This window comes from Manis javanica, chromosome 16 (assembly GCF_040802235.1).
Source record: "Manis javanica isolate MJ-LG chromosome 16, MJ_LKY, whole genome shotgun sequence".
Classification (NCBI taxonomy): Eukaryota; Metazoa; Chordata; class Mammalia; order Pholidota; family Manidae; genus Manis; species Manis javanica.
In genome coordinates, this window is record NC_133171.1 from 41,848,588 (window position 1) to 41,873,603 (window position 25,016).

General features: G+C 36.2%; 1 protein-coding gene across 5 annotated transcripts in view; it reads right to left on the minus strand.

The window, feature by feature from the left end:
- The window catches only part of CD2AP (CD2 associated protein), a 162,378-nt gene that overhangs the window by 67,136 nt on the left and 70,226 nt on the right, over nt 1–25,016 (minus strand). For all 5 annotated transcript variants that reach the window (XM_073224610.1, XM_073224609.1, XM_073224612.1 and 2 more), the window contains exons 4-5: nt 18,479–18,579; nt 15,395–15,515 (exon numbers count right to left, since the gene is read on the minus strand). In XM_073224610.1, coding sequence (XP_073080711.1) covers nt 15,395–15,515; nt 18,479–18,579 — 222 coding nt within the window. The remainder of the gene's footprint in view (nt 1–15,394; nt 15,516–18,478; nt 18,580–25,016) is intronic.

The window sequence follows — 25,016 nt, forward strand, 5'->3', positions numbered from 1 at the left end:
AGCTAGCTATCTGGCACTTAGCAGGCTCTCAGCCAATACTGGATGGATGGATGGATGGATGGATGGATGGATGGATGGATGGATGGATGGATGGATGGATGGATGGATGGATGGAAGGATGGGTGGATGGGTGGATGGATGGATGGATGGATGGATGGATGGATGGACGGATGGATGAGTGGAAGGATGGATGGATGAGTGGAAGGATGGACTGACGGATGGATGGATGGATGGGTGGAAGGATGGACAGATGGATGGATGGATGTAGGGGTGGATGGATGAATGGTTGGTGGACAGATGGATGGATGGATGGAAGGGTGGATGAGTGGATAGATGGGTGGACAGACAGATGAATATGGATGGATGGAAGGATGGACAGATGGATGAATGGATCGATGGACAGATGGATGAATATGGATGGATGGTTGGATGGATGAATGGATGGATGGACGGATGGACAGTTTACACGTAAAGCTTTACCTTAATCCCCACACATCCCTTTGCATACAAGCATCTCCTTTCCTGATGTCCTTTCAGCACTTTGTATCTTTATTAGGCCTCCTTCCAAAGAGACTGAAATCTCCTAGAGGGAAGATATCATTTAATAGTAGAGGCAGAAAATAATGGGGTGGAGGGAAGAGAAGGAGGCATGCCACTGACAACCACAAATTTCCATCTACGATGGCTGAAGTCTGTTTAAAAAAGATCTTATTGAGAATTCTGTTTAAAAAAGATCTTACTGAGATCTTGAATATCCATTGGTTCAGAGTATGGGCTGAAGGAACTTGGATGTCTTCTCAGAAACCGAAGAAGAGAGGTTTTGGGATCCACGGAAGAGAGGAGGAAGGTGGCATGACTGGGAGTCTGTGCTGGGACAATGGAAAGTCCTATTACTGATAAGGCTGGATGACTGTGTATTTGAAGATATTTGCCTTTCTGCAATGTACCCTCCTTCTGTCTGTCTAAGCCTCCAGTTAGTCCTATTCTCATGCTTAGAGAGAAAGTATCAGCAGGCGGAAGGGATGGCACCCAGAATTTTGCCAGGTAATTCATATACCTGTGAATTCAGGAAAAACAGGAGTGTGGATCAGAACACAGTGTAAGCCTCCTGGGAACACAGCTCTGTTATGTTGGGCTTTGAATTCCCATCCGGCATGGAATGGGGTTCAAGACAATCAAGTCTAGATATTTCGGGCCAGGGATGGTCCAACTGATGGCTAAATCAGAATCTCTGAACAAATTTGTAGGAAAGAAAAGAAAAACAAAGTGGGGAGGAGAGATATGAGGGCAGAGGAAAGTGAAAAATGAAATAGTTGGGCCTTATTCTAACAGCTGAGCCTCTTTTTACAGTCAGATCTTCATTTAAAAATCTCACCTGCTAATTTGGTGTTTTCCACCAACTTGGAGAACAGAAACCTACCCAGGCTTCACAGTCTTTCTCATGGATGTTGCCTTTGTGAGAACCTTAGTGGCAGCCATTGTATTTTTCAGATGATCTCTTAGCCTGTTTTGCTTCCTTGGCAGTCCTGCAAGCTTGTTCTAGCTAAGCCTTTATGATCCCTCGTGGCCATTATATCAGCAAGAGGTGCACCAGTGATGACCCTCTGGAATTTGGCTGCACATGTGGGTTCTTCTCTTGTGAATTTCTTTGGACTTTTTTTGTCCTTTCTTCTGTAGAGGACAGTCCCATTTATGTACCAATGATTTCTCTTGGAAAAGAATACCAACTTGCATTCTGCGTTAAGAAATTGGAAAACTTTCCAGTGGGTCCTGGTGTAGAGCCTCCTGGATCCAGGATAGATCTTAGATGTGCTCAAATTGCAGAGCTCCACCTTCACAGCAGCAGCTCCCAGGGAAGATGAAAGGTGGCCAAGAGAAGAACTGAGTTTGATTACTTAGTGCAATGTGGAAATGAAATAGTGTATTTGTAAGATAAGAGCTGCTTCAAGTTTTTTTACTGCCAACCTGTCAGCTGAAGCTTTAGTAAAATTAATAATTTGGGAAAATTTGACTTGATGTCTCATTCATTTCCTCCCAGAAGCCCTTGCATTGCCAAAGCCCAGCTTTCTAACCACCCAAAAAAAACCTAAATGAAGGAACTTTCTGTGTGGGAGAAGGGAGGAAAGTTTTTTGCCCACAAACTTCGGGATTCTCTTCCTTTCCTCAGGGCCCACAAAGCTTCCCACTAGATTAGGAAGTCATTACAGAGATTCAAACCTGCCCCTTCACACCCTTTCCCTCTGTCAACCCACCTGCCCTCTCCCAAGCACTTGGAAGGAGTTAATGACTAACTGCATGTGCACCGAGAACCTACTCCCCTCTCTCTCTCCACATCTTTCCTTCTTCATGCTCATGGCGTTAAGACCTCAGTGTCTCCCATCTATTCTCAGGCTGCCAGAATAGTATCGTGACTGGACAATTTCCTCTTAATTTCTCTTCTCAATTTCCTTCTTACCATCAATTAATCTAAAAATGCTGCTTTCATTCTACTCTCACATGGGCCTTAATTGTCTGAAAAATTAAGAATACACCAGCTTGCCTCCTGGCCTTACTTGTCAACTCTCTGCTCCCTTGGGCAGATTTTAGACCCTCCTGTTCTCTAGATAGTATGCTTTTCACACTTGGCTGCAGTTAAAATTAATCATTTGTCTATTTGCACTCAAGATGGTGATCCCCCTAGGATACAACCATGCCTTAGTTCTCTGTAGCTCTGTGGCTCTGGCCCAATACTTACACTTTGTGTCTATTTGATGAATGAATGATGGGCATGAAATAAATATTCTTTAAGTAACTACAAAGCTATAGTATTCAAAGTTCCCCACAATTTAAACTGAGACATTTGGAGTATAGCAGAAAAACAAACATCTAGGAATAGACAAATGCAGGTTTCAATCTAATCCCTGACTGAGAAGTTCTGTTGTACAAGTTCCATATACTCCCTGAGCCTCAGGTACTTCAATCTGGTTGTTATGTGGATGGGATGTAAGCTGTCTGATTTCAAATCCTGGCTTGATCATTTGCCAGCTATGAGAGCTCATACAAGTTACTTTACCACTTTGCACTTCAGTGTCTTTAGCTGTAAATGAGAAAATAATGGCACCTATCTCACAAAGTTGTTTGTGAAGATTCAATAAGACGATACATATCAGATGCTTAGGACAGTGCCTGCTCCCCATTAAGTGCAAAAGAAATGTCAGCTTTTGTTCCTACAATACCAAGGGTGCCCCATACATTAAACCACTTCCCTTTGTTCATCCTATTCCCTCCTTGCTTTTTCTATCAAAATTATACACATTTTCCTAATTTTCCAAACCGGAAATTTTAGCTAGCTTACTTTTTATTTAACATTCAGTATTTATGAGAAACACTATAACAATTATCCTCAAACTTGGTTCACTGTAGGAATCACTCATGGTATTTGTAGAAAACATAGAGCCACAATCCCATCCCAGAATTTCTGAATCCTGAGATGTGCATTTTTAATATGTAGCAGGTGGTCCTTATGATAAACAAGTCTAAGAAGCACTGTCTTATAGCATAGTTCTCAAATAGCCAGCTGTAAGTCAGACCAATCTTCCTTGTATATCTCTCTCTTTACTGAGCTCCAAGATCTGGGTAAGTTCCTTAACTTCTCTAAGTCTTGGCTTAGAGGTTTATCCTCATCTGCAAAAAGGGGTTAATGGTTTTACCTGTTTAATAGGATTGTAGAGAGGATGAAATGAAATATTATGGGGGCTTTTTGAAGGGGGTTGCTATAAGCTTTAGGGCTTAGAGGCTGCTAAACCCCCTAGAGTACACAGGACAGCTCTTGGCAAGAAAGAATTACCCAGCTCAAAATGTCAGTCGTGCAGAGGTGGAGACGTTAAGTTCCCTAAGAGTGGGAACGAGGCATCACTGGTGTTGGTAGTCTTTACAGCAATGCTTCTCAACACTGCATCTCACAACCACTTGGGAAGTTGCCTAAATCACCTCCCAAAAGCTAACCTACTTGGTCTGGGTGGGGCTTGGGCATCAGTATTAGTTTAAAACTATTAAGGTGATGTAAATGTTCCATAACTTCACTGTGATGAAGATTGCACAATTCTGGAAGTTTATGACAAATCATTGAATTGTACACTTAAAATGGGTTAAATTTTATGGGTATGTAAATTAAACCTCAACAAAGTTGCTTTTAAAAAAAAGGGAAAAAAATAGCTCCCAGGTCTTCTTATAGTCACCTGTGAAGGAGAACTGCTATTCTTAAGCTGTTGAATAATGTTTTGTTCATAGTGGCTACTCTGCAGATATTAACTGTGTAAACTGAAATGAAACTGGATTGACTTAAATGCATGGAACAAATGGTCTCTATATTAAAGCCAAAATATAATTTAAGCTACTTTGAAGGTTTTAAGCCCCTCATAGAAATTTGTACCTATATTAAAAGAGGTAAAGTCCTTTGGCCCAAGAGCCTTGGCAGCTGGACACCCTGAGCTGGCTGAGTGATTGGCTTCCTGGGGATCACTACACCATGGAAACTGAAAGGGTGTGCCATGTGCATTCCCACCGAGCAGGGCACTGGGCTTCCTGCACCCAGAAAAATAGCAAGCATCTCTTTTCACAGCAAATCTTGGGGAAATGGGCTGGCTATAAAGCCATGAAATCAATCACATCACTTAAGGACTTGTCATGGAATGTCGCTCTCAATATCCTCCCTTACAGTTAAATTATATATTTTTCTGATTAAGACCAGTAGGATGAAGCTGACCTATGTTTTGTGGTTTGGTATATCCTTACAAGCCTATATAAAATTATGAGTTTAATTGAACTAGGACAAGAGAACCCATTTTGACTATGAGTGTGACCTTGTTATCTGAAGGAAAGAATGGTTGTCTACTTTACATTTATCACAAGAAAAATAATTTGTCCACCCACCCCTTGGGGCAGCAGAATAAGAAGTTGAGTCACTGCTGTATCTGTGGAGGGCAAAATACTGTTTCCCCTTGCTGGGGCCCCCTTTATAAACATACAGACAAATGAGTGTAGCCTCTCTTTTGTGGCTGAAAATATTGTCTGTGTTTCTGAGTGTCCCTCCTCTGAAGAATTTGAAGGACTTAGAACAAGAGAGAGCCTGGAGACACTTCTGGAGGCAGCCAGTAGTGATTCCCAGGGCCCAGAGGCCCAGAAAGTGCTCTTCTGGGTGCTCTTCAGAGAGCAAAGAGGAAGGAAAGGGTGGGAGGGATCAAGGGGGAGGAGAAAAGGAAAGGCCAGATTGGAAAAGTCCTCTGTTTGTCTGTGTGAAGTTGGCACCGTAGGGACTAAGAGGTGACTCTGGTGCAGACAGAAATAGTTGGCCCCTCTCTTTGGGTTGAAATTGTTCAACAGTAACATTTTGTTTCACTTTCTAGTATTAAGCTTCCCTGCACACCCAACCATACGTTTGCACCTGATTGAGATGTTCTCCAAGAGGTCTCTAGAAGGTTGGGGTAATTCTAGTCAAGATGTCTACAAGGGTGTGTTAAGGACCAGGTCTTCTAGGCATAGGAAGGAGGAAATGAAGAGAACTATCATTTTCTCTGGAGCCTGAATATTCAAGTGAAACCTCAGCTGACTCTTCCTAAGAGAATAACTCTTCCCACCCATAAGAGACCAGAACTCCTAAAGAACCATTTATCAAGGTTTCTTAAACATTTTACGTCATGCATCCCTCTAGTATCCCAGTGAAGCCCAGAGGGATGCATGGCTCAAAATGTTTTAACAATCCCTGTTGAGTCCATTTTAGTCTCCTCAAAATTCTGACCTCTCCACTTTGCACCTCATTCCTAGCATCTCTCCTTTCATATAGATGAAATCAGAAGTTGGACATCTCTCCCTCAGCCTTTCAGCACTAACTCTGATTTATCCCCAATCAATTAAGACTAATCATGATACTTATAATGTACCCCTAACCTTCCAGGTAAATCTGTTTTGTTGATAAACCCTATTCTTCTGAATTTACATCTTCCACTTCTCCCTTTCTAATATTTTTTGTAATTAGAGAAACATTCTTAAATATATGTTGTCCTCATCTGCTGCAAGCTTTACACTTACTCTATCTACTGCCTCACCCCCTTTCCTCCTATCACCTAGGGAGGCTGTCCAGAGTGAAAACAGAAAAGATCATGGGGCAGAATATAATCCTATGTAGCAACATTACACTATGGGCCAAGATCAAATAACTTAGACCAAAAAGGTACAAGGCAGGAAGAAACCTCTGAATGTGTGGTAGTCAGGGGAAGAGACACTTTCAGGAAGGGCATGGAATGTAATGTCAGATACTACTGTGAGGTTAAGTAAAATAAGAAATAGGATGTAATCCTAGATTTAGGAATAAGGAGATCGTTAATGACCTGGATAAGAGGAGTTAAGAGAGATGACTAATGCAGGAGTAGACAAACATAAGGAAATAGATAAGGAATAATATGTAACAATAATGCATCAAAGAATGATCAAAGATGTTAAAGGAATTATAGAGTAGGAGGTATTGCTGTTTTATAAACAGAGCTGTCAGGAAAGGCCTCACTGGAAATATGACTTATGAGCAGAATCCTGAAAGAATCCTGAGCCGTAAAGATCTCTCAGAGGGAAAGATATATAACAGTAAGTACAAAGGCTGTAAGCAGACCAATGTAAACAAAGGGGAGATTTAAGTAGGAAATAAAGTCATAGAGATCAGGAGAGGCACATGGGGGTGTCAGATCATGGAGGTCTGTGCAGCCAATTTAAAAATACTTTGGCTTTTACTCTATGTGGAGGGTGAGCACTTAAACATTCACTAGAGAGGTAATGGCAAATAACATGCTCCTGTAATTATACAGCAAAAGGTAACTTACACTGGGTGGCAGTAGTGGAGGTAGTGAAAGAAAATAGCTCCATACATTTATTTAGTAGGTGACAAAAATATGTTATCAAGTGAATCAAGTACACAGTATTAGGGTAAAAGATGAATCCAATTCTTTGTTCTAAATAAAAGAAGAATGGACTTGCCATTAACTCAGATGAGGAAGACTGGATAGAACAGATTTTGGTGCACAGAAAAAGAGCAGAGTATCAGCCTTAACCACCTTATGTTTAAAATGCCTCTTAGACAACTAAATAGAGATTTTTATAGGCTTATGTGAGGAGAAGATTTATACAAGGGAGGAAAATATTGGTAGCTGTAGTCACTAGCTTTACAGAGTGAGGGGGAAAACTGAACCAAGTTCTACTCAGCAAGTAAGTGTAATCTGAAAGATGACAATAGGACACTCTAAACAAGAAAGGTATTTGACAAAGTGAAATGAGTCTTTCATTATAAAAATGGAAACATAACATTTCCCTAGAGAAGCAAACTTTTCTTGAAATTTAATATTAGAAGATATTTTATATTGAGATATTATACAGAAACCACTAAGAGTAGATTATAAATTCATATAAAAATATAATTGTAGCTTTCTTTTAACTTTTCTTCTACCATTCTTCAATAAAAACTGAGGTAATAAGAATAAATTACCCATGAAGGCTCAGATAATACTGACCACCTATTATCTAGAGTCAGAATTATCTTCTTAGCAGCAATAGCTACAGAATTACCAGTCGAACCAAGAACATTATCCCATATATTTGTTTATTGATGAAAAGAAGAGCTCTACTAAATGAAAAAGAGTGTAAGGAGAAACTGTTAGCAATAATCAAATGTGGTGGATATGGCATTCCAATACTGTAAGCAAGAAATAACATTTTATGATGTACAATCAATTATAATTCTTGTAACAGCTACTAGAAACATACATTATTTTACTGACTAAAAAGACTATAAAACCATCAATTATAGACAGACTTCATAAGGACACAGGTATGTGGACAACAATTCTTTAAGTCACAATGCATTTAAGATCAAACTCTTTAAACCTTAAAGGAGTATATGCATTTATTAGTAAAGTTGTAAGTTCTTAACCACTCATATCTTGGCATTCACATCAGTATGCAAAATATTTCTGTCAAAAAATTAGAGTTAAAAAAGAAAAGGAATTATAGTGTATATCAACCACTGACTCCCAATATATATATAATCACAAAGCTCCATATTTAGAATGCACTGGTATTGTAAAGGGGTTAAGCAAGCAAGGAAGTACCTTTTTAACGGATATAATCTGCGAAGTTACTAAAATTCAATAAAGATGAATAGTGCAAGAAAATGCTCCAAGTATTTATAATTGTAAAGCTAATGAACTATATCCAAATTTAAATTTATTTTGCTAGTGGTCCCATATGGGACTTTAAATTTTATACGTTTTAAGGGTTCAGTTTATACAGTATCACAAATATTCATTTCACCATCTGCATTGAAAAAGATTGATTGCAACATCCCAACCACACCCTACCCTACTGCAACACCTAGTAATAAAAAATGCTCTGCTTAACGTGACTTTATCATGTCATTTCTCAAATATGGTTAACTCCTCATAAAAAGCAAGGAAATTAAAAAGGACAGAAAGGCACAGAGGAGTAAAAATGAGAGTGTGGTAGGAGAAAAGCCAAGTTCCTTTTCCCCTACCTGTGCAAGCATTGAACCATATGTCAAAAAAGAGTCTCTATCAGTCTCAGGTCCCTAAGTGGCTATGTCACTGTTGTAAGCCATGATTTTCAGGTTATTTTCACTGCAGCATATCCTGAATAACATACTATGTATGCTGTCTTTTGTTTACGAAAGAAGGAAGTACACAAATACATGTTTTTGTGTGTACCTGCATAAACAAACACTAGCAGGATAACAAGAAAGTACAAATACTTTGAGAAAACAAAGCAGAAGAGACTAGTTGAATGTGACAAGTATTCTAATGTATATTTTTTAATACTGACTTTTAAACCATGAGAACATACTATCTAGCTATATTTGTGTGTATATAAACTATAAATCACATGAAATAATATGTAGAAATGTACTTCTTATGATTACTATGTGTACTTTCATAGAATGCAAAGCTTTTGTTTGCTTCTCAAAGGTGTTTATGAACCAAGAAATAAGAAAGCAATACTCTCACCCTCTATATAATCAAGGTGGCTTGTCAGATTAGGAATGCAGTAGTCATCCATAAATACTGATGATCAAGGCCTTGATTTTGTTTTCATAACACAGAGCTCCATGCAAGTAAGGTAACAATGCAATTAACAAAGATTCATCTACTCTCTGGAAATAATCAGTACCATTCCCTTGTGTTCCAGGAAACAGATGACATAATCAACTGGTATGAAGACTAACTGTTCCATGTACCAATTATGAATTTTTATTCACACTATTCTTCCTCCAAAGTGCTGGCACTATAAAAAGGCACCTAAGTGACATAAAAGAAAAGAAAATACTCTGGAATAAAAATTAAGCAGATTACAGTTTATTCATTTCTTGGACCTCTATAGTAAACAGTGAAGAAACAAAGAAAAATAAGAAATAGTCTCTAGCTATACACAGCTGACAATCTATTGGAAAGGGAAGGCATATGAACATGTACAACAGGTCTACACCTATGTCATGACAAAAGTTTGCATGAATTCATCATATGAACTTCAACAAGGGTATCAAGACCCCTCACTGGGGAAAAGACAGTCTCTTCAACAAATGTTGCTGGGAAAATTGGATATTCACATGTTAACTTAAATTATATACAAAACTTACTCAAAATGGATTAATGACCTAAACATAAAACAAAACTATAAAATTCCTAGAAGAAAACACGGAAAAAGCTTCATAACCATTGGATTTAGCAATGATATCTTAGATATGACACTAAAAGCATAGGCAACAATACAAAAAACAGACAAACGAGGCTACCTACTTTAAACATAAAAATTTTTGTACATCAAAGGATATAATCAACAAAATAGTAGAAAATAAATGTGTATGCTATATCTGATCAGGGATTAATAACCAGAATACAAAAAGAATTCCTACAACCAAAAACAAAAGCTAAATAGCCTAATTAAAAAACAGACAAAAGACTTTAATAGACATTTCTCCAAAGATGATAAATAAAAAGTCAACAAGCACATGAAAAGATGCTCAAAATCACAAATCATTAAGAGATATGCAAATCAAAATCATAATGAGCTGCCATCTCTTACCCATCAGGATGACTAATATAAAGAAAAACAGGAAATAGGGTTGCTGAGGGTGAGAACAGAATTACCATATAATCCAGAAATTCCGGGTATATATCCAAATTGAAAGTGGCATCTTTTACATCTCCATATTCACATTTTAGCAGTATTATTCACAACTGCCAAGAGGTTTAAGAAACTAAAACGCCCATCAACAGATGAATATCTAAACAAAATGTAGTACATATATACAATGATATATCATTCAACCTGAAAAAAACAAAATTCTGTTACATACTACAACATGGGCAAATCTTGAGGGCATATATTAAGTGAAATAAATCAGTCACAAAAAAGATAAATATTGTATGATTTCATTTATATGAGGTATCTAAAGTAGTCAAATTCACAGAAAGAGAAAGTAGAATAATGGTTTCAGGAGCAAGGAAGGAGGAGTTGTTTAATGTGTATAGTTTTGATTTTGTGAAATAAACAAGTTCTGGAGATCTGTTACACAACAATGTGACTATACATAACACTACTGAACCCTGTATTTAAAAAATAGTTAAGATGATTCATTTTATGTAGTGTTTTATAACAATTAACAAATTTTCCCAGAAAAGTTTGCGTAGAGGAAAACAAGGGAAAGAACAATTATGGGGGAAACAACAGGATTTAGAACTAACACCATGCTAAGATAGTTGCAATCAGAGTTAAGACTATATTTCTAATGTTTCCTGGAATATTTCTGCGAAGATGAAAATTTGCAAAGCAAGTTTTAGAAAAAGTGGCAAACAATGTAGAATTGACCCTTGAACAATTTGAGGGGGATTAGGAGCACCAACCCCCTCACAGTTAAAAATCTATGTGTAACTTTTGACTCCCCACAAACAAATACTAATAGCCTACTGCTGACCGGAAGACTTACAGTTGACAATTAACCATATTTTGTATGTTATATGTAGTCTAATAATAATGTAAATGACAAAAAATAAAATGTTTTTTTTCAAATTGTTGCAAATCCCCAAAATATTTTCCAATATATTTATTGAAAAAAATCTGCATCTAAGTGGACCTGCATAGTTCAAACCGATATTGTTCAAGGGTGAACTGTATTGTTTAGAAATATCTTCCACCAACACTTTTGGTACTCAAATCATTTTACTCTCGACTCAACTATACTTAACTTGAGTTCACATCTGCCTTACCCATCAGCAGCCTGTAACTTAAGCTCCTGGACTGTAGAAAGGACTCTGTACCCTCAGAAAGCCAAAACAGCACTTAGCAATAAAACATTTAAGAAATATTTACTTGATTAACCAATCTCTACTTCTTCCTAAATTCACATTATTTTATTACTAAATCTCAGAGCAGAGTTAAAACAATTCATCAAATTAAATTTTATCTTTACTCTATTGCTCATTATTACTAAAATTGATTTCTTAATTTTCTAAAACCCTTACCTGAAAATTTTGTATATTTATAGTTAACTGGAAATTTTTCTTCAATATCTTACTCATTATTCCTAGATTTCATTTCTAGAACTGTTACATACTGTTTACTACCTAGAATAAATAAGAGTACAACTATGTAAGAGAAGTAACATTTTTTTCCTGTCACTTTCTAAAATCCAAGGTCTCTTCTACATCTTTTCAGAAATTTAATTTATGCCTTTTTTCCATACCCATCACAATCTACTGATAACACCAAAGATTATAATACTGTTTTTTAAGCACTAATAATTTCATGAATGAATATAAAAGCAAATATTTACAGGCAATATAATTGAACTTGCAAAGTATAGATAACTAAAACTAAGAAAAATTCAATTCCCTTAAAAGTAAGCAAACTGAAGTACTCACTTCATTCACCTCTATGGTTGATGGGCTTAAAAATTTAATCACTGCAGACTAGAATGTGCCCTATAGTACTAAATTGGAATTAGAGGTACCTGTAGGAATAAGCAGACAGGCAGACAGACATACAGAAAGACAGACAGATGGATGATACAAATATGAAAGGGAGGGAAGGAGGAGAGGGAAAAAGAGTGAGTGAGCCAGTGAGTGAGTATAAGCATTCCCATTTTATCCACTCAGAGGGCCTAGAAACAGTATCACCCCAGGAGCAATGAGCACACTTGCACTCAGATCTCAATGTCTAAACCAAGAAACCAGGACTGGAGTGGGGAATGTTCAAACAAGCCTGAAATATCTTGTACCACAAACTAAGAAAGTGTTCAAAAAATGATGGAGACACGTCAAGAGGACACAGCAATATAAACTAATCCATAATGACCAAAAAGTATATGTATGATCACCTGGGACCAGAGACAGAATGTCATGCCCCAAAGAGTACAAAAGGGCATGACATATACTTTGGGAGTGATGGAAATGTTCTATAGATCTATTGTGGCTGTGGATTTCAGGGATGTATATGTCTGTCAATTCATCATATGGTGTATTTTAAATTGGCAATTTATTGTATGTCAACTATACTGCCAATAAAGTTTATCTTTCAAAATGTCACAGAAACTAATTTGAAGGAGTTCTCACTGGCCAAATCTGGTGGCACCAAAATAAATAATAATGACAGTAACAGATTAATACCTAGTAAAAAAAAAAAAAAGAATCCACTCATAAGTCCACACTGATAAACAAACATTCTTTTTTAGGGAAGAATGTCAAGTAATAAACACAGATGGGATGATGGAATTAGAAAATCATCATTTTGCAATTATCACAGTAGTAACTGATTCTGGCAAAATTTATTCAGGCTCAAAACTGTTAGGGGAAAGTCTGATGATGAATAGGATACTTACACAGGTTCAAAGTTATCTCCCCATAAGACATTTATCATTATAAAGAAAAAACAGTAAACTTACAGTGGCAGCACAGTTTTAGTTTTAACCAAGTAAATTTAACATCACCAGTAATAAAACACACAGACATATGTTCCTCCTGCTACCAGGCAATGAAATATCATCACTTCATATTCCACCATAAAATATAAGCTGAAACTAATCATGAAGAATCAGAAGAAAAGCCCAAACTGGGATTCATTATACAAAGTAAGGTCAAAAGCAACAAAGCAAGGCTAAAGATCTTATGGACTGTGGATTATATAATACTGTCAATATTAAATAGCTTGACTTTGATAATTGTACTATAGTTATGTGAGACAAAGTAAATGATAAATTAGCAAATGGGGCAAAATATTAACAATCGCCAAATCTGCGTAAAGGGCTTTTGGGGGCTCTGTTCAATCTTTGCAATTTTTTCTCCAAATTAAAAAAAAATGTTCCAAAAAATATCATAGATATTTAAAGGAGAGAGCCATATGACAAATAGTGTGTAAAAGTACATAGGAATGAAATCAGAATCAGAAAAGCTTTGAAGTCCTGATTCTTCTAAGAAAATATTTATGTAGAATAATAAATAAGTCATGGTTTCTCAAAATTTTGGTTTTCTGCCATAAAATGAGGGTACTGTACTAGCAGTTTCTGGCTGAACATCTACATGTTTGCAAGCTTGCTCTATCACTTCATGCCCTATTCTACCACTTGATTACTTGGCTATTCTAAAGGCTCACCACTTAAAGAATTAGGAAAAAAACTGCTAATCTTCTCAAAAACTGCAAACTATAATTATGAATGAGGACAGTTTTAATGAACTTTCTTAATAAGGTCTAAAATGGTAGAACTAAAAACATCACATAGACTTTTGGAATACTCTCAACAATGATTTCTCAATACCTCTTATCAATTATGTTTAATACTACCATCTAGTAAATGTAAAAATATTTAGATACTTTTCTTCTAAAATTCATTCTCTTACATTAAGCACACTGAGGCTTACAGACCTACTACAATCTACTATGTTGCAAGCATTATGCTTAGGAACTATCTTGCCAAATCACATAACAACCCTTTTAGGTAAAAATTATTACTCCCATTTTGTAAACAAATAAACTACAGTAATGCAAAGATGACTAACACAAGTCCCTGCCATCATGGGAGCCCAAAATCATAGCATGATCTATCTAAAGACAGATTAAAAAGCATATAAGTGTACCAGTATAACACAACAGAAAGTCTTAGGTAAAGAAACAATCTGGGTAACCTTACAACTATCTTGTTGATTTGAATGATTTATACCTGCAATGGTCTAAACGTTTGTGTCACTCAGAATTCAAATGTTGAAATCCTAACTCCATAGGTGACAGGTATTAAGAGGTGGGGTTTTTGAAAGATAATTAGGTCATGAGGGCACAGCCCTCAGAAACAAAATTAGTGCCTTAGAAAAGAGGCTACAGAGAGAGCCCTGGCCTCTTCCACCATGTGAAAACACAGTGAGAAGTTACCAGCTACACACCAGAAAAAGGACTGTACCAGAATCAATCATGCTGGTGCTTTGATCTTGGACTTCCCAGCCTCCAGAACTATGAGAAATAAATTTACAAGCTATCCAGTCTGTGGCATTTTGTTACAGCAGCCCGAATGGACTAAAACAACAATCTTCAAACCTTGACATTATACTGGCTCTGAAAGAAACAGTGATACTGGCAGCCTTAAGGTTTTATGTTTACCACTCAATACCTATGAACCTATTAATCATTAAAAAGTTGCCAAATACTACTAGTTAATGCAAACACAAATCCCTAAACCTCACTACATGCACTGTTCCATAAAGAAAAATATCTACTTATTCCTGCATTACCATGTAAGAATTTTTCTTTTCAAAAAACCTCTTAGATCCACAGCAATTCTTAAAAGTAAAAAAATTCATCTACCTTTTGGAAAAATTTTCTCAAGCATGCTTTAGAATGGTGAGCAAATTTAATATGAATTTGTGGGCGAGTCTCTAGATGACAGAAGTCACAAAATAAATGACATTTTGGATGCACAGAGAAAAAATTCTATTATCTGAATATGGCACACAACAAAAGCATGATTTTTTTTCAATTCTAAAACTTCTGAAGTAGATAGGCCATTTGCAAACTTCAAATCAAAATGGTATATATGTATATATTAAGTTAGAATAAATCAAATAATAACTTAAGTAGTATCACTTTATAATCAGGATACTAAAGATATACCTCAGGTTGAAGCAGACATCAGAGAAGGAAAACTGCTGAATTATTTGCCTAGATATATAGTTTATCTGAAGTCCCTGTCACAAGCTGTTTTTTTTAAAGTAGATAAGCTGAAGTTCCTGGTTCAAAAGTAAGAACAGAATTTCAAAAAATACAAAATAAACACTGTATATAAGGTTTATTTAAATCTATTCAAATTTTTTAAATAGTCTACCTGAATCCTCCTGGGCTTCATGAGTTTCACCATCATCTGTTATCTCTAATTCTTTCACAAAATTTGAGGGAAACAGTCCCAACTTGTTGTTCAGGGTTCCACTCCACCAGCCTTCTTCTACCTGAAAGAGTTCACAACTCAAAAATAATAAAAATTTCTCTAAAGTAAAAAATCTTTTCCCATGGAAAAGTTAAGCTACAGAAGTGAATGAGCACAAAGTTACTGATGCAAACTAATTCCTTTAAATCTCTTAATTAAAAACAAAGAGTGAAAAATATTTTAAGTATATTAAATCTAAGTGGATTGGATTAATTATATGTGGGATTAGTCATAGATCAATAGCACTTTGCAACATTTACACTGAGAATGTATAATCAGTTGTAATCTATGAAGTAAATAATTTCATAAAAGTATCAGGTAACCAATAATAATGTATTAACAGCAAGTAGATAACCTCTCTCTGGAATGTCACTCTTTCAAACACTACTGAGCCTTGACTTATGACATGTTATTTAAGTATTTTGAAATTTTGATTTGGAAAATATTTGATGAATATAAGAACATAACTTCCTAAATGGCATATAAAATTACTAACCCTTTTACTTGAACAATGAGTCTTAACCCAAGTATGAAGAAGAGTAACATATTTTTAAAGTACAGATGCCACGCTTTATTAAACACTCCCTATCCAACAAAATACATCCTTAGGAATCAAGCTCTTTAAAAAATTTATACGTTTCACTAATAATGAGGTTATCCAATTTTTATGAAGTTATTTAATAATACTTAATAACTAAAAATGTACAGTTTCTGCTAAGGATACTAATGTCTTAATAGGTAAAAACTCACTTAACAGCAGTACATGCAATATCAAAACTTTTTCCTGTTTTAAATTATGTTTAAGAAAATTTTCAGCTCATAATAAAGCAAACTTTAGTAGTTATTCATCCAACAGGCACTATGTGCAAGCCACAGTGTCAACTGCTAAGGAAAGACTTAAATTTGCATATAAGAAATCTCTGTCCTTGAATGAAACAATCTAAAGAAGAAGATAAACAATAAGCAGATAGTTAACAATACAATGCAAGAGGTGCCATAACAAAAGTAAGAACAAAATGCTCCAGGAGCACATAGGAAGGGCTTAAAAAGCCTCACTTGAAAGGAAATGACAATGAGCTGGATATTAAAGGCTGAGTAAGAGTTTTCTGGGTACAAAGCATATGAAAAATATGGTAACATAAAAATAAAGGACTTATTCATAAAATATATATAGCTGGAATACAAGATGACTAGAATACAAGCTGTTTGAGGGAGAAATGAAAGATAGCAAGTGTGAATAGTTCAGAATTTCTAGAAGACATAAGGAGGCCCCCAAGGATTGGGAGTTCTTCAAACCCCATGTGAAAGGGATGCACAGAACAAACTGGAACAGGCACAACAAAGAGAGAGGCACATCAGAAAACTGTTATCTACATCTGGAACCCCAAGTTAGCAACAACTGGTTACTTAGGGTAAATAACTCTATAATAATTCTTATTAAGGAATCCTTAAGAGGCAGGGTAATATAGTGCTAAAGAACACTAATTCAAAAACAAACTGTGTGGATTGGGATTCTGGCTCCTCTCCTGCCAGGAATATGAATCTGGGCAAAGATGACTAAAACAAGATTTTCTAACCACACGTGCATCTACAATGTCGTTTCAACACTCCTCCCATCACGAAGTGGAAGTCTTTGTCCCCCCACCTTGTTCAATCTTGCTGGCTTATGACTTACCTGTAACCAGCAAAATGTGGTCAAAGTGACACCATCACTTCCAAGTTAGATTATAAAATGCTATCCACCATGTTCACTGAAATGCTTACACTTAGAGCTCTGCCCTGCCATGTCATAAAATCCAACTATCCTGAGGCCCTCATACAGTAAGAAAGCCAAGCCAAAAGGAGGAGCTACACAATGGCTCTCTCCCCACAGGCAGTCCTAATCTTCAGGCCTTCTAGGTACCTGATATGTCAGTGAAAGAGCCCTCCTGTAATACTACCAGAACCAAATTTTGAATCTTTCCAGCTGAGGCCCCCAGACATCACAGAACAAAGGGAAGCCATCCCTGCTGTGCCCTATCTGAATTCTTGACCTACACAACTCAGGAACCTTATAAAACAGATGCTCTCTGCCACAAAGTTTGGGATGGCTTTATATGCAGCAATAGTAATTGGAACAACCAAGCATGCTATCTTCTGTGAATCAATCTTCATATATAAAATGGGGACAAAAATTCCTATCTCCTTAGGTTGTTTATAATTTAAAGTAAATAACAAATGTGAAACCCTTAGCATACTGCTTCAAACATAATAATAGACTCAATAAATGTTAAATATTGCCACTTGGTGGAAATAAAAAAGAATTACCTTTGATATATAAATACATCAGAATTTTAACATAAACGTTAAGTGTTAACTTACATTGCATATTATGACATAAAGTCAACTCCTGTTATGATATATGATATCAAGACATATACTTTGAAAATGGCACCTTCAGCTGCCAATAAAACTTTAGTAGTCCTTTAATGGTAAAAGCTGAGATATAAGAAGTTATTTTTAAAATATTTTTAAATCTTATTCTAAGACACTAAAATGTGGGAAAAATGATTTTGGTTAATATAGGAATGTGGTAATTCAAACAAGGCAAAGCTTTTTTTTTAAAAGATTCTGCTTCTGTATACCTTTGCCAAGCAAAAGGTAGAATTCCTTCTGCATTACTGCTTTTTGCCCAAAGTGAATTCAGAATCAAAGAAAAGACTTATTTTTAGTATTAGTACATGGATTTCATAAATTTTTAACTTAAAAAAGTTTTTTCCTAAAGTCAACAGATAACAAATACAGCATACAAATATGAGGTATAGCAAAGATGAGTCAAGCTTTATTTCTATACAAGACTTAAAGCTTAATTTTAAAGTATCTTAAAATTTTTATAAGGAATAATGAAACTGACAAAAAAATTCTACATACTAATCTTCTTACAAAAGCAATTTTATAATACCCAGAGATATTCCACTTTATCTCCAACACATATGTTTTCCTTACCTCTTCATTAATATCAATAGTATCTCCAACTTTCAGCTCCAGTTCATCCTCATTTTGTGGAATGTACTCAAAGAGAACTTTACATTGACGCTTCATGGTCTCTAAGGGAAGTAACACAGTAACAAATAAGGTTAAGAACAAACCTTGTTTTACTAAAACAAACACAGTACTTTTATTTACATACTATGTTTATTATCACAGGATTTGTATGTATGATAAAAATTGAACATAGAAGCATTCTAGGTGGCTAACCACAGTCAGTTCTGGTTGACTTTCTACCATGCCTCCATATTATAAGCTACTCATCCTAAAATAAATTCAAAGCAACTACAAATAAGTTATAAGGCTCCCAGTAATAAAACCTATTTATACATCTGATCCCCCCAATAATACCAAAGTAAAATATCCACTGCCAATTTTGTGACTAGAAATACGGGCAATAAAAGACACGATGCAACAAATTTTATCACAGAGAGGTCCTCCAAGCCAGTGATTTTTCAGACTACTTCCTGATCAAAGTCTAGGAATGCTGAAAATGCACTAATTTAAGAGTATGTGTGTTAAAAAGACACATAATGCACAAATGTTTTATTTTAATGGTTTTACATTCTAACAGACAAAAACAAACACATAGGTGAAGACAGAAATACTCTGTGTTCAGTTTTTCAAATAAGCTTCACTTATTCAGATAAGTAATGAATGGTCTTTTATAACCACACATGATTTACAAAATCATCTAAGAATTGAGAATTCAGACTCACTCTCACCTTTAAAAGTGAATCATTAAAGCAGCTATGGGTAAACGACCAGGTATAGTTGATTAAAGAATTATACCTCTTGCTACTCAGACTATGTTCCTCAAACCAGCAGCAACAGTGTCGCCTAAGAGCGTCTTAGAAATGCAGAATTATCTCAGGCTCCACCCCAAACCTGCTTGTAATGGACTGATTGTGTCCTCCCAAAATTTATGTACTGAAACCCTAAGCATACTCCCAATATGACTGTATTTGGAGACTGGGCGTTTGGGGAGGTATCTAAGGTTAAGAGAGGTCATAAGAGTAGGGCCCTAATCTCACGCACACCTAATTTAATTGTGCATGCATACAAGTGTGTGAGTGCACATACACGGCCACGTGAGGACACAGGGAGAAGGCACACACTTGCAAGTCAGGAAAAAAGGCCTCACCAAAATCCAACCCTGACAGCAACTTGATTTTGGACTTCTAACCCCCAAAACTGTGAGAGAATACACTTCTGTTGTTTACCGAATCTGTGGTAATTTGTTAGGGCAGCCCTAGCAGGCTGAATCAGAATATGCACTTTAACAAGATCATGAGGTGATTCTCAATCTTGTGCTCCATGATCTAGTTATACTGATTCCTAATTTGTTGAAAGAGACGTGCTCTATTCCTACTGACGTAAGTATACTGTTTCTTTTGCCAAGGGTACTACTTTCATCCTCAAAGACCATCACTGTCTGTGTTCAACTCATTTTCAGTCATCGGTTTAGAAGAAACTTTCTCCCAAATAGTTTTCTGGATTAGGTACTTTTAGAGTAAAAGTAACTTCCATAGCATCCTATACTTAACGCTCGCTACTGACTTCTACAACCTACTTCTTCATTGACAGCTCATTTTTCCCTTTTCATTCTATCATAACAACTTACTGTCTTATATGTCCTTCCCCTACTCTGTAGGCTAAAGATACGTGAGCACTGGTTTGTTAATTGCTTTCTCCCCAGCACCTAGCATAGTGCTTGGCTTATACTAAACCCATTAGGTATTTCTGAACAAATTAATGAACAAATATCAATCAAGGCCTAACCAAACGGCGTCAAGGCCAAGAAATACCATGCCAAGAGAAACTACATTCCATCAATACTCAACCACAATCTTAAGATTTTTCTTAATAATTTAAATGCACACTTAAGGAACTACCACATCTTAGGAGACAGGATCACATTAAACAATGAGTAATAAATCACAAATACATTAAATAATAGAATATTTAGTGCAAACTACAAATATCCCAAAAATCAACAGAAAAGACAGATTTGAAATGAAGCATATCTGGGAGGCTTTGAAGAAGAAATGTTAAGAGTTATACAATGAAAGATGAACAAAATAGGAGAAGGCAGAAAAGATGTAGCAGATATTCTAGATAAAGGGAACATTCCCCAATGAAACAGGAGTGAGTAATACAAGGATTCTAAAGAGACTGTTTTCCATGTCAACAAAAGGAGAATCCTAACAGTTAATATAGATGGGTACAATTTCACTGTATCAAATCAGGCCATAACATCTCAAAACTCACTTTTTTATACAGTAAACAAAAACTGCCATGCTACAATAGAAGTATCACTGACTTGGAAGTAAAAAAACTTTGGTTTGGCTACACCTATTATTACCTAGGTATTTGACCTAAGTTCTCTGGTTTAGAATCAATTTCCAAAACTACAATATATAAGAACTAGACTAGATAACCAAGAGAGTTACTTAAGCTCTGATATTCTACAGATACATGAGATTTTTTATCAAAAAATAAATAAATCCAACCGAGCCCTCAAAACAAATGCAGCACATTACATGGAACCAACACCATGAAAGGGGTGCAAAACAGACATGACAACCAAATAGGCAGAAGACTCAAGAGTCTCCAAATAAGAAACAGTCACACTTCTGTAACAGTCCCCCCTTCCTAAAAAGCTTAATATCTGATTTTTAAGTATTTTACAATAAAAGGAACAGAAGAAAATAAACAATGACTGTACTTTTAGAACAACTCTAGAGTTTACAGGAATATCTTTCAAATATCACCTTGTCATAGAGGTCTCAGAGTACTTTTTTTTTAAATTTTTTATTAAGGTATTATTGATAAACACTCTTATCAAGGTTTCACATGAAAATGTGGTTACTACATTTACCCCTATTATCAAGTCCCCACCCATATCCCATTGCAGTCATGGTCTATCACTGTAGTAAGATGCCAGATTCACTATTTGCCTTTTCTGTGCTACACTGCTTAACCCAAGACCCCTCATACAAAGTGTATTAAACATAATACCCCTCAATCCCCATCTCCCTCCTTCCCCACCCGCACTCCCACACCCCTCCCCTTTGGTAACCCCTAGTCCCTTATGGGAGTCTCTGAGTCTGCTGCTCTTTTGTTCCTTCAGTTTTGCTTCCTTGTTATACTCCACAAATGAGGGAAGTCATTTGGCACTTGTCTTTCTCTGCCTGGCTTGGCTTATTTCACTGAGCATAATATCCTTTGGCTCCATCCATGTTGTTGCAAACGGTAGGATTTGTTTCTTCCTTATGGCTGAATAGAATTCCATTGTGTATATGTACCACCTTTTCTTTATCCATTCATCTACTGATGGGCAATAGGGTGCTTCCATATCTTGGCTACGGTAAATAGTGCTGCAATAAACATAAGCGTGCATATATCTTTTTGAATCAGAACTTGTATTCTTTGGGTAAATTCTTAGGAGTGGGATTCCCAGGTCAAATGGTATTTCTATTTTTAGTTTTTTGAGGAACCTCCATATTGCTTTCCACAATGGTTGAACTAGCTTACATTCCCACCAGCAGTGTAGGAGGGTTCCCCTTTCTCTGCATCCTCACCATCATTTGTGGTTCCTAGTTTTTTTGATGTTGGCCATCCTAACTGGTGTGAGGTGGTATCTCATTGTGGTTTTAATTTCCATTTCCCTGATAATATGGCCTGTTGGCCATCTGAATTTCTTCTTTGGAAAACTGTTCATATTGTCAGCCCATTTTTTAATTGGATTATTTGCTTTCTGGGTGTTGAGGCGTGTGAGTTCTTTATGTATTTTAGGTTACCCCTTGTGGTTATGTTATTTACAAATATATTCTCCCATACCCATACTGTAAAATGCTTTTTTGTTCTGCTGATGGTGTCATTTGCTATACAGAAGCTTTTTAGGTTGATGTAGTCCCATTTGTTCATTTTTAATTTTGTTTCCCTTGCCCAAGGAGATACATTCAGGAAAAAGTTGCTCATGTTTATATTCAAGAGATTATTGCCTATGTTTTCTTCTAAGAGTTTTATGATTTCATGACTTACATTCAGGTCTTTGATACATTTCGAGTTTACTTTTGTATATAGGGTTAGACAATAACCCAGTTTCATTCTCTTGCATGTAGCTGTCCAGTTTTGCAACACCAGTTGTTGAAGAGGCTGTCATTTCCCCATTGTATGTCCATGGCTCCTTTATGGTATATTAATTGACCATATATGGTTGGGTTTATATCTGGGCTCTCTAGTTTGTTCCATTGGCCTATGCGTGCATTGTGTCAGTACCAAATTGTCTTGATTACTGTGGCTTTGTAGGACAGCTTGACGTCATAATCCCTTCAGCTTTATTCTTCCTTCTCAGGATTGCTTTGGCTACTCGGGGTCTTTTATGGTTCCATACGAATTTTAGAACTATTTGCTCTAGATTGTTGAAGAAAGCTGTTGGTATTTTGATAGGGATTGCCTTGAATCTGTAGATCACTTTAGGGAGGATGGCCATTTTGACAATATTAATTCTTTCAATCCATGAGGACGGGATGTATTTCCACTTACTGGTATATTCTTTAATTTCTCTCATGAGTGTCTTTTAGCTTTCAGGGTATAGGTCTTTCACTTTCTTGGTTAGGTTTCTTCCTAGGTATTTTATTCTTTTTGATGCAATTGTGAATGGAACTGTTTTCCTGATTTCTCTTTCTGCTAGTTCATCATCAGTACACAGGAATGCAACAGATTTCTGTGTAGTGATTTTGTATCCTGCAAATTTGCTGAATTCAGTTATTAATTCTAGTAGTTTTGGGGTGGATTATTTAGGGTTTCTATGTACAGTATCATGTGATTGCAAACTGCGACAGGTTAACTTCTCCCTTACCAATCTGGATGCCTCATATTTCTTTGTGTTGTCTGACTGCCATGGCTAGGACCTCCAGAACTATGTTGAATAAAAATAGGGAGAGTGAGCTTCCTTGTCTTATTTCCAATTTTAAAGGAAAAGCTTTCAGCTTCTCACTTCTAAGTATGATGTTGGTTGTGGGTTTGTCATATGGCCTTTATAATGTTGAGGTACTTGCTGTCTATACCCATTTTGTTGAGAGTTTTTATCATGAATGGATGTTGAATTTTGACGAATGCTTTTCCATCATCCATGGAGATGCTCTGTGGTTTTTGTTCTTCTTTTTGTTGATGTGGTGGATGATGTGGATGGATTTTTGAATACTGTACCATCCTTGCATCCCTGGAATAAGTCCTAGTTGATCATGATGGATGATCTTTTTGATACATTTTTGAATTTGGTTTGCTAATATTTTGCATCTATGTTCATCAAGGATGTTGGTCCGTAATTTTCTTTTTTTGTGGTGTCTTTTCCTGGTTTTGGCCTTAGAGTGATGCTGGCCTTATAGAATGAGTTTGGAAGTTTTCCATCCTCTTCTAATTTTTGGAAAACTTTGAGGAGGATGGATATTAGGTCTTCAGTAAATGTTTCATAAAATCCAGCAGTGAAGCCATCTGGTCCAGGGGTTTTGTTCTTAGGTAGTTTTTGATTAATAATTCAATTTCCTTGCTTGTAATTGGTCTGTTCAGATTTTCTGATTCTTCCTGGGTCATTCTTGGAAGGTTGTATTTTTATAGAAAGTTGTCCATTTCTTCTACGTTATTCAGTTTGTAAGCATATAATTTTTCATAGTATTCTCGAATAATTCTTTGTATTTCTATGGTGTCTGTAGTGATTTTTCCTTTTTCATTTCTGATTCTGTTTATGTGTGTACACTCTTCTTTTTTCTTGATAAGTCTGGCTAGGGGTTTATCTATTTTATTTTCTCAACAAACCAGCTCCTGCTTTCACTGATTCTTTCTATTGTTTTATTCTTCTCGATTTTATTTATTTATGCTCTAATCTTATTATGTGCCTCCTTCTACTGACTTTGGGTCTTATTTGTTCTTCCTTTTTTAATTTCTTCAATTGTGAGTAAAGACTGTCCATATGGGATTGTTCTTTCCTGAGGTAGGCGTGTATTGCAATATACTTCCCTCTTAAGCATGGCCTTTGCTGCATCCCACAGATTTTTTGCGATGTTGAATTATTGCTGTCATTTGTCTCCATATATTGCTCGATCTCTGATTTTATTTGGTCACTGATCCATTGGTTATTCAGGAGCATGTTGTTAAGCCCCCACGTGATTGTGGGATTTTTCATTTTCTATGCATAATTTATTTCTAGTTTCATACCCTTGTGGTCTGAGAAGCTGGTTGGTACAATTTCAATCTTTTTGAATTCATTGAGGCTCTTTGTGGCCTAGTATGGGTTCTACTCTGGAAAATGTTCTACATGTGCTTGAGAAGAATGTGTATCCTACCACTAGTGCAAAGAGTTGTCCACAGATGTCTGTTAGGTCCATCTGTTCTAATGTGTTCTTCAGTACCTCTGCCTTCTTACTTCTTTTCTGTCTGGTTGATCTGTCCTTTGGAGTGAGTGGTGTGTTGAAGTCCCCTAGAATTAATG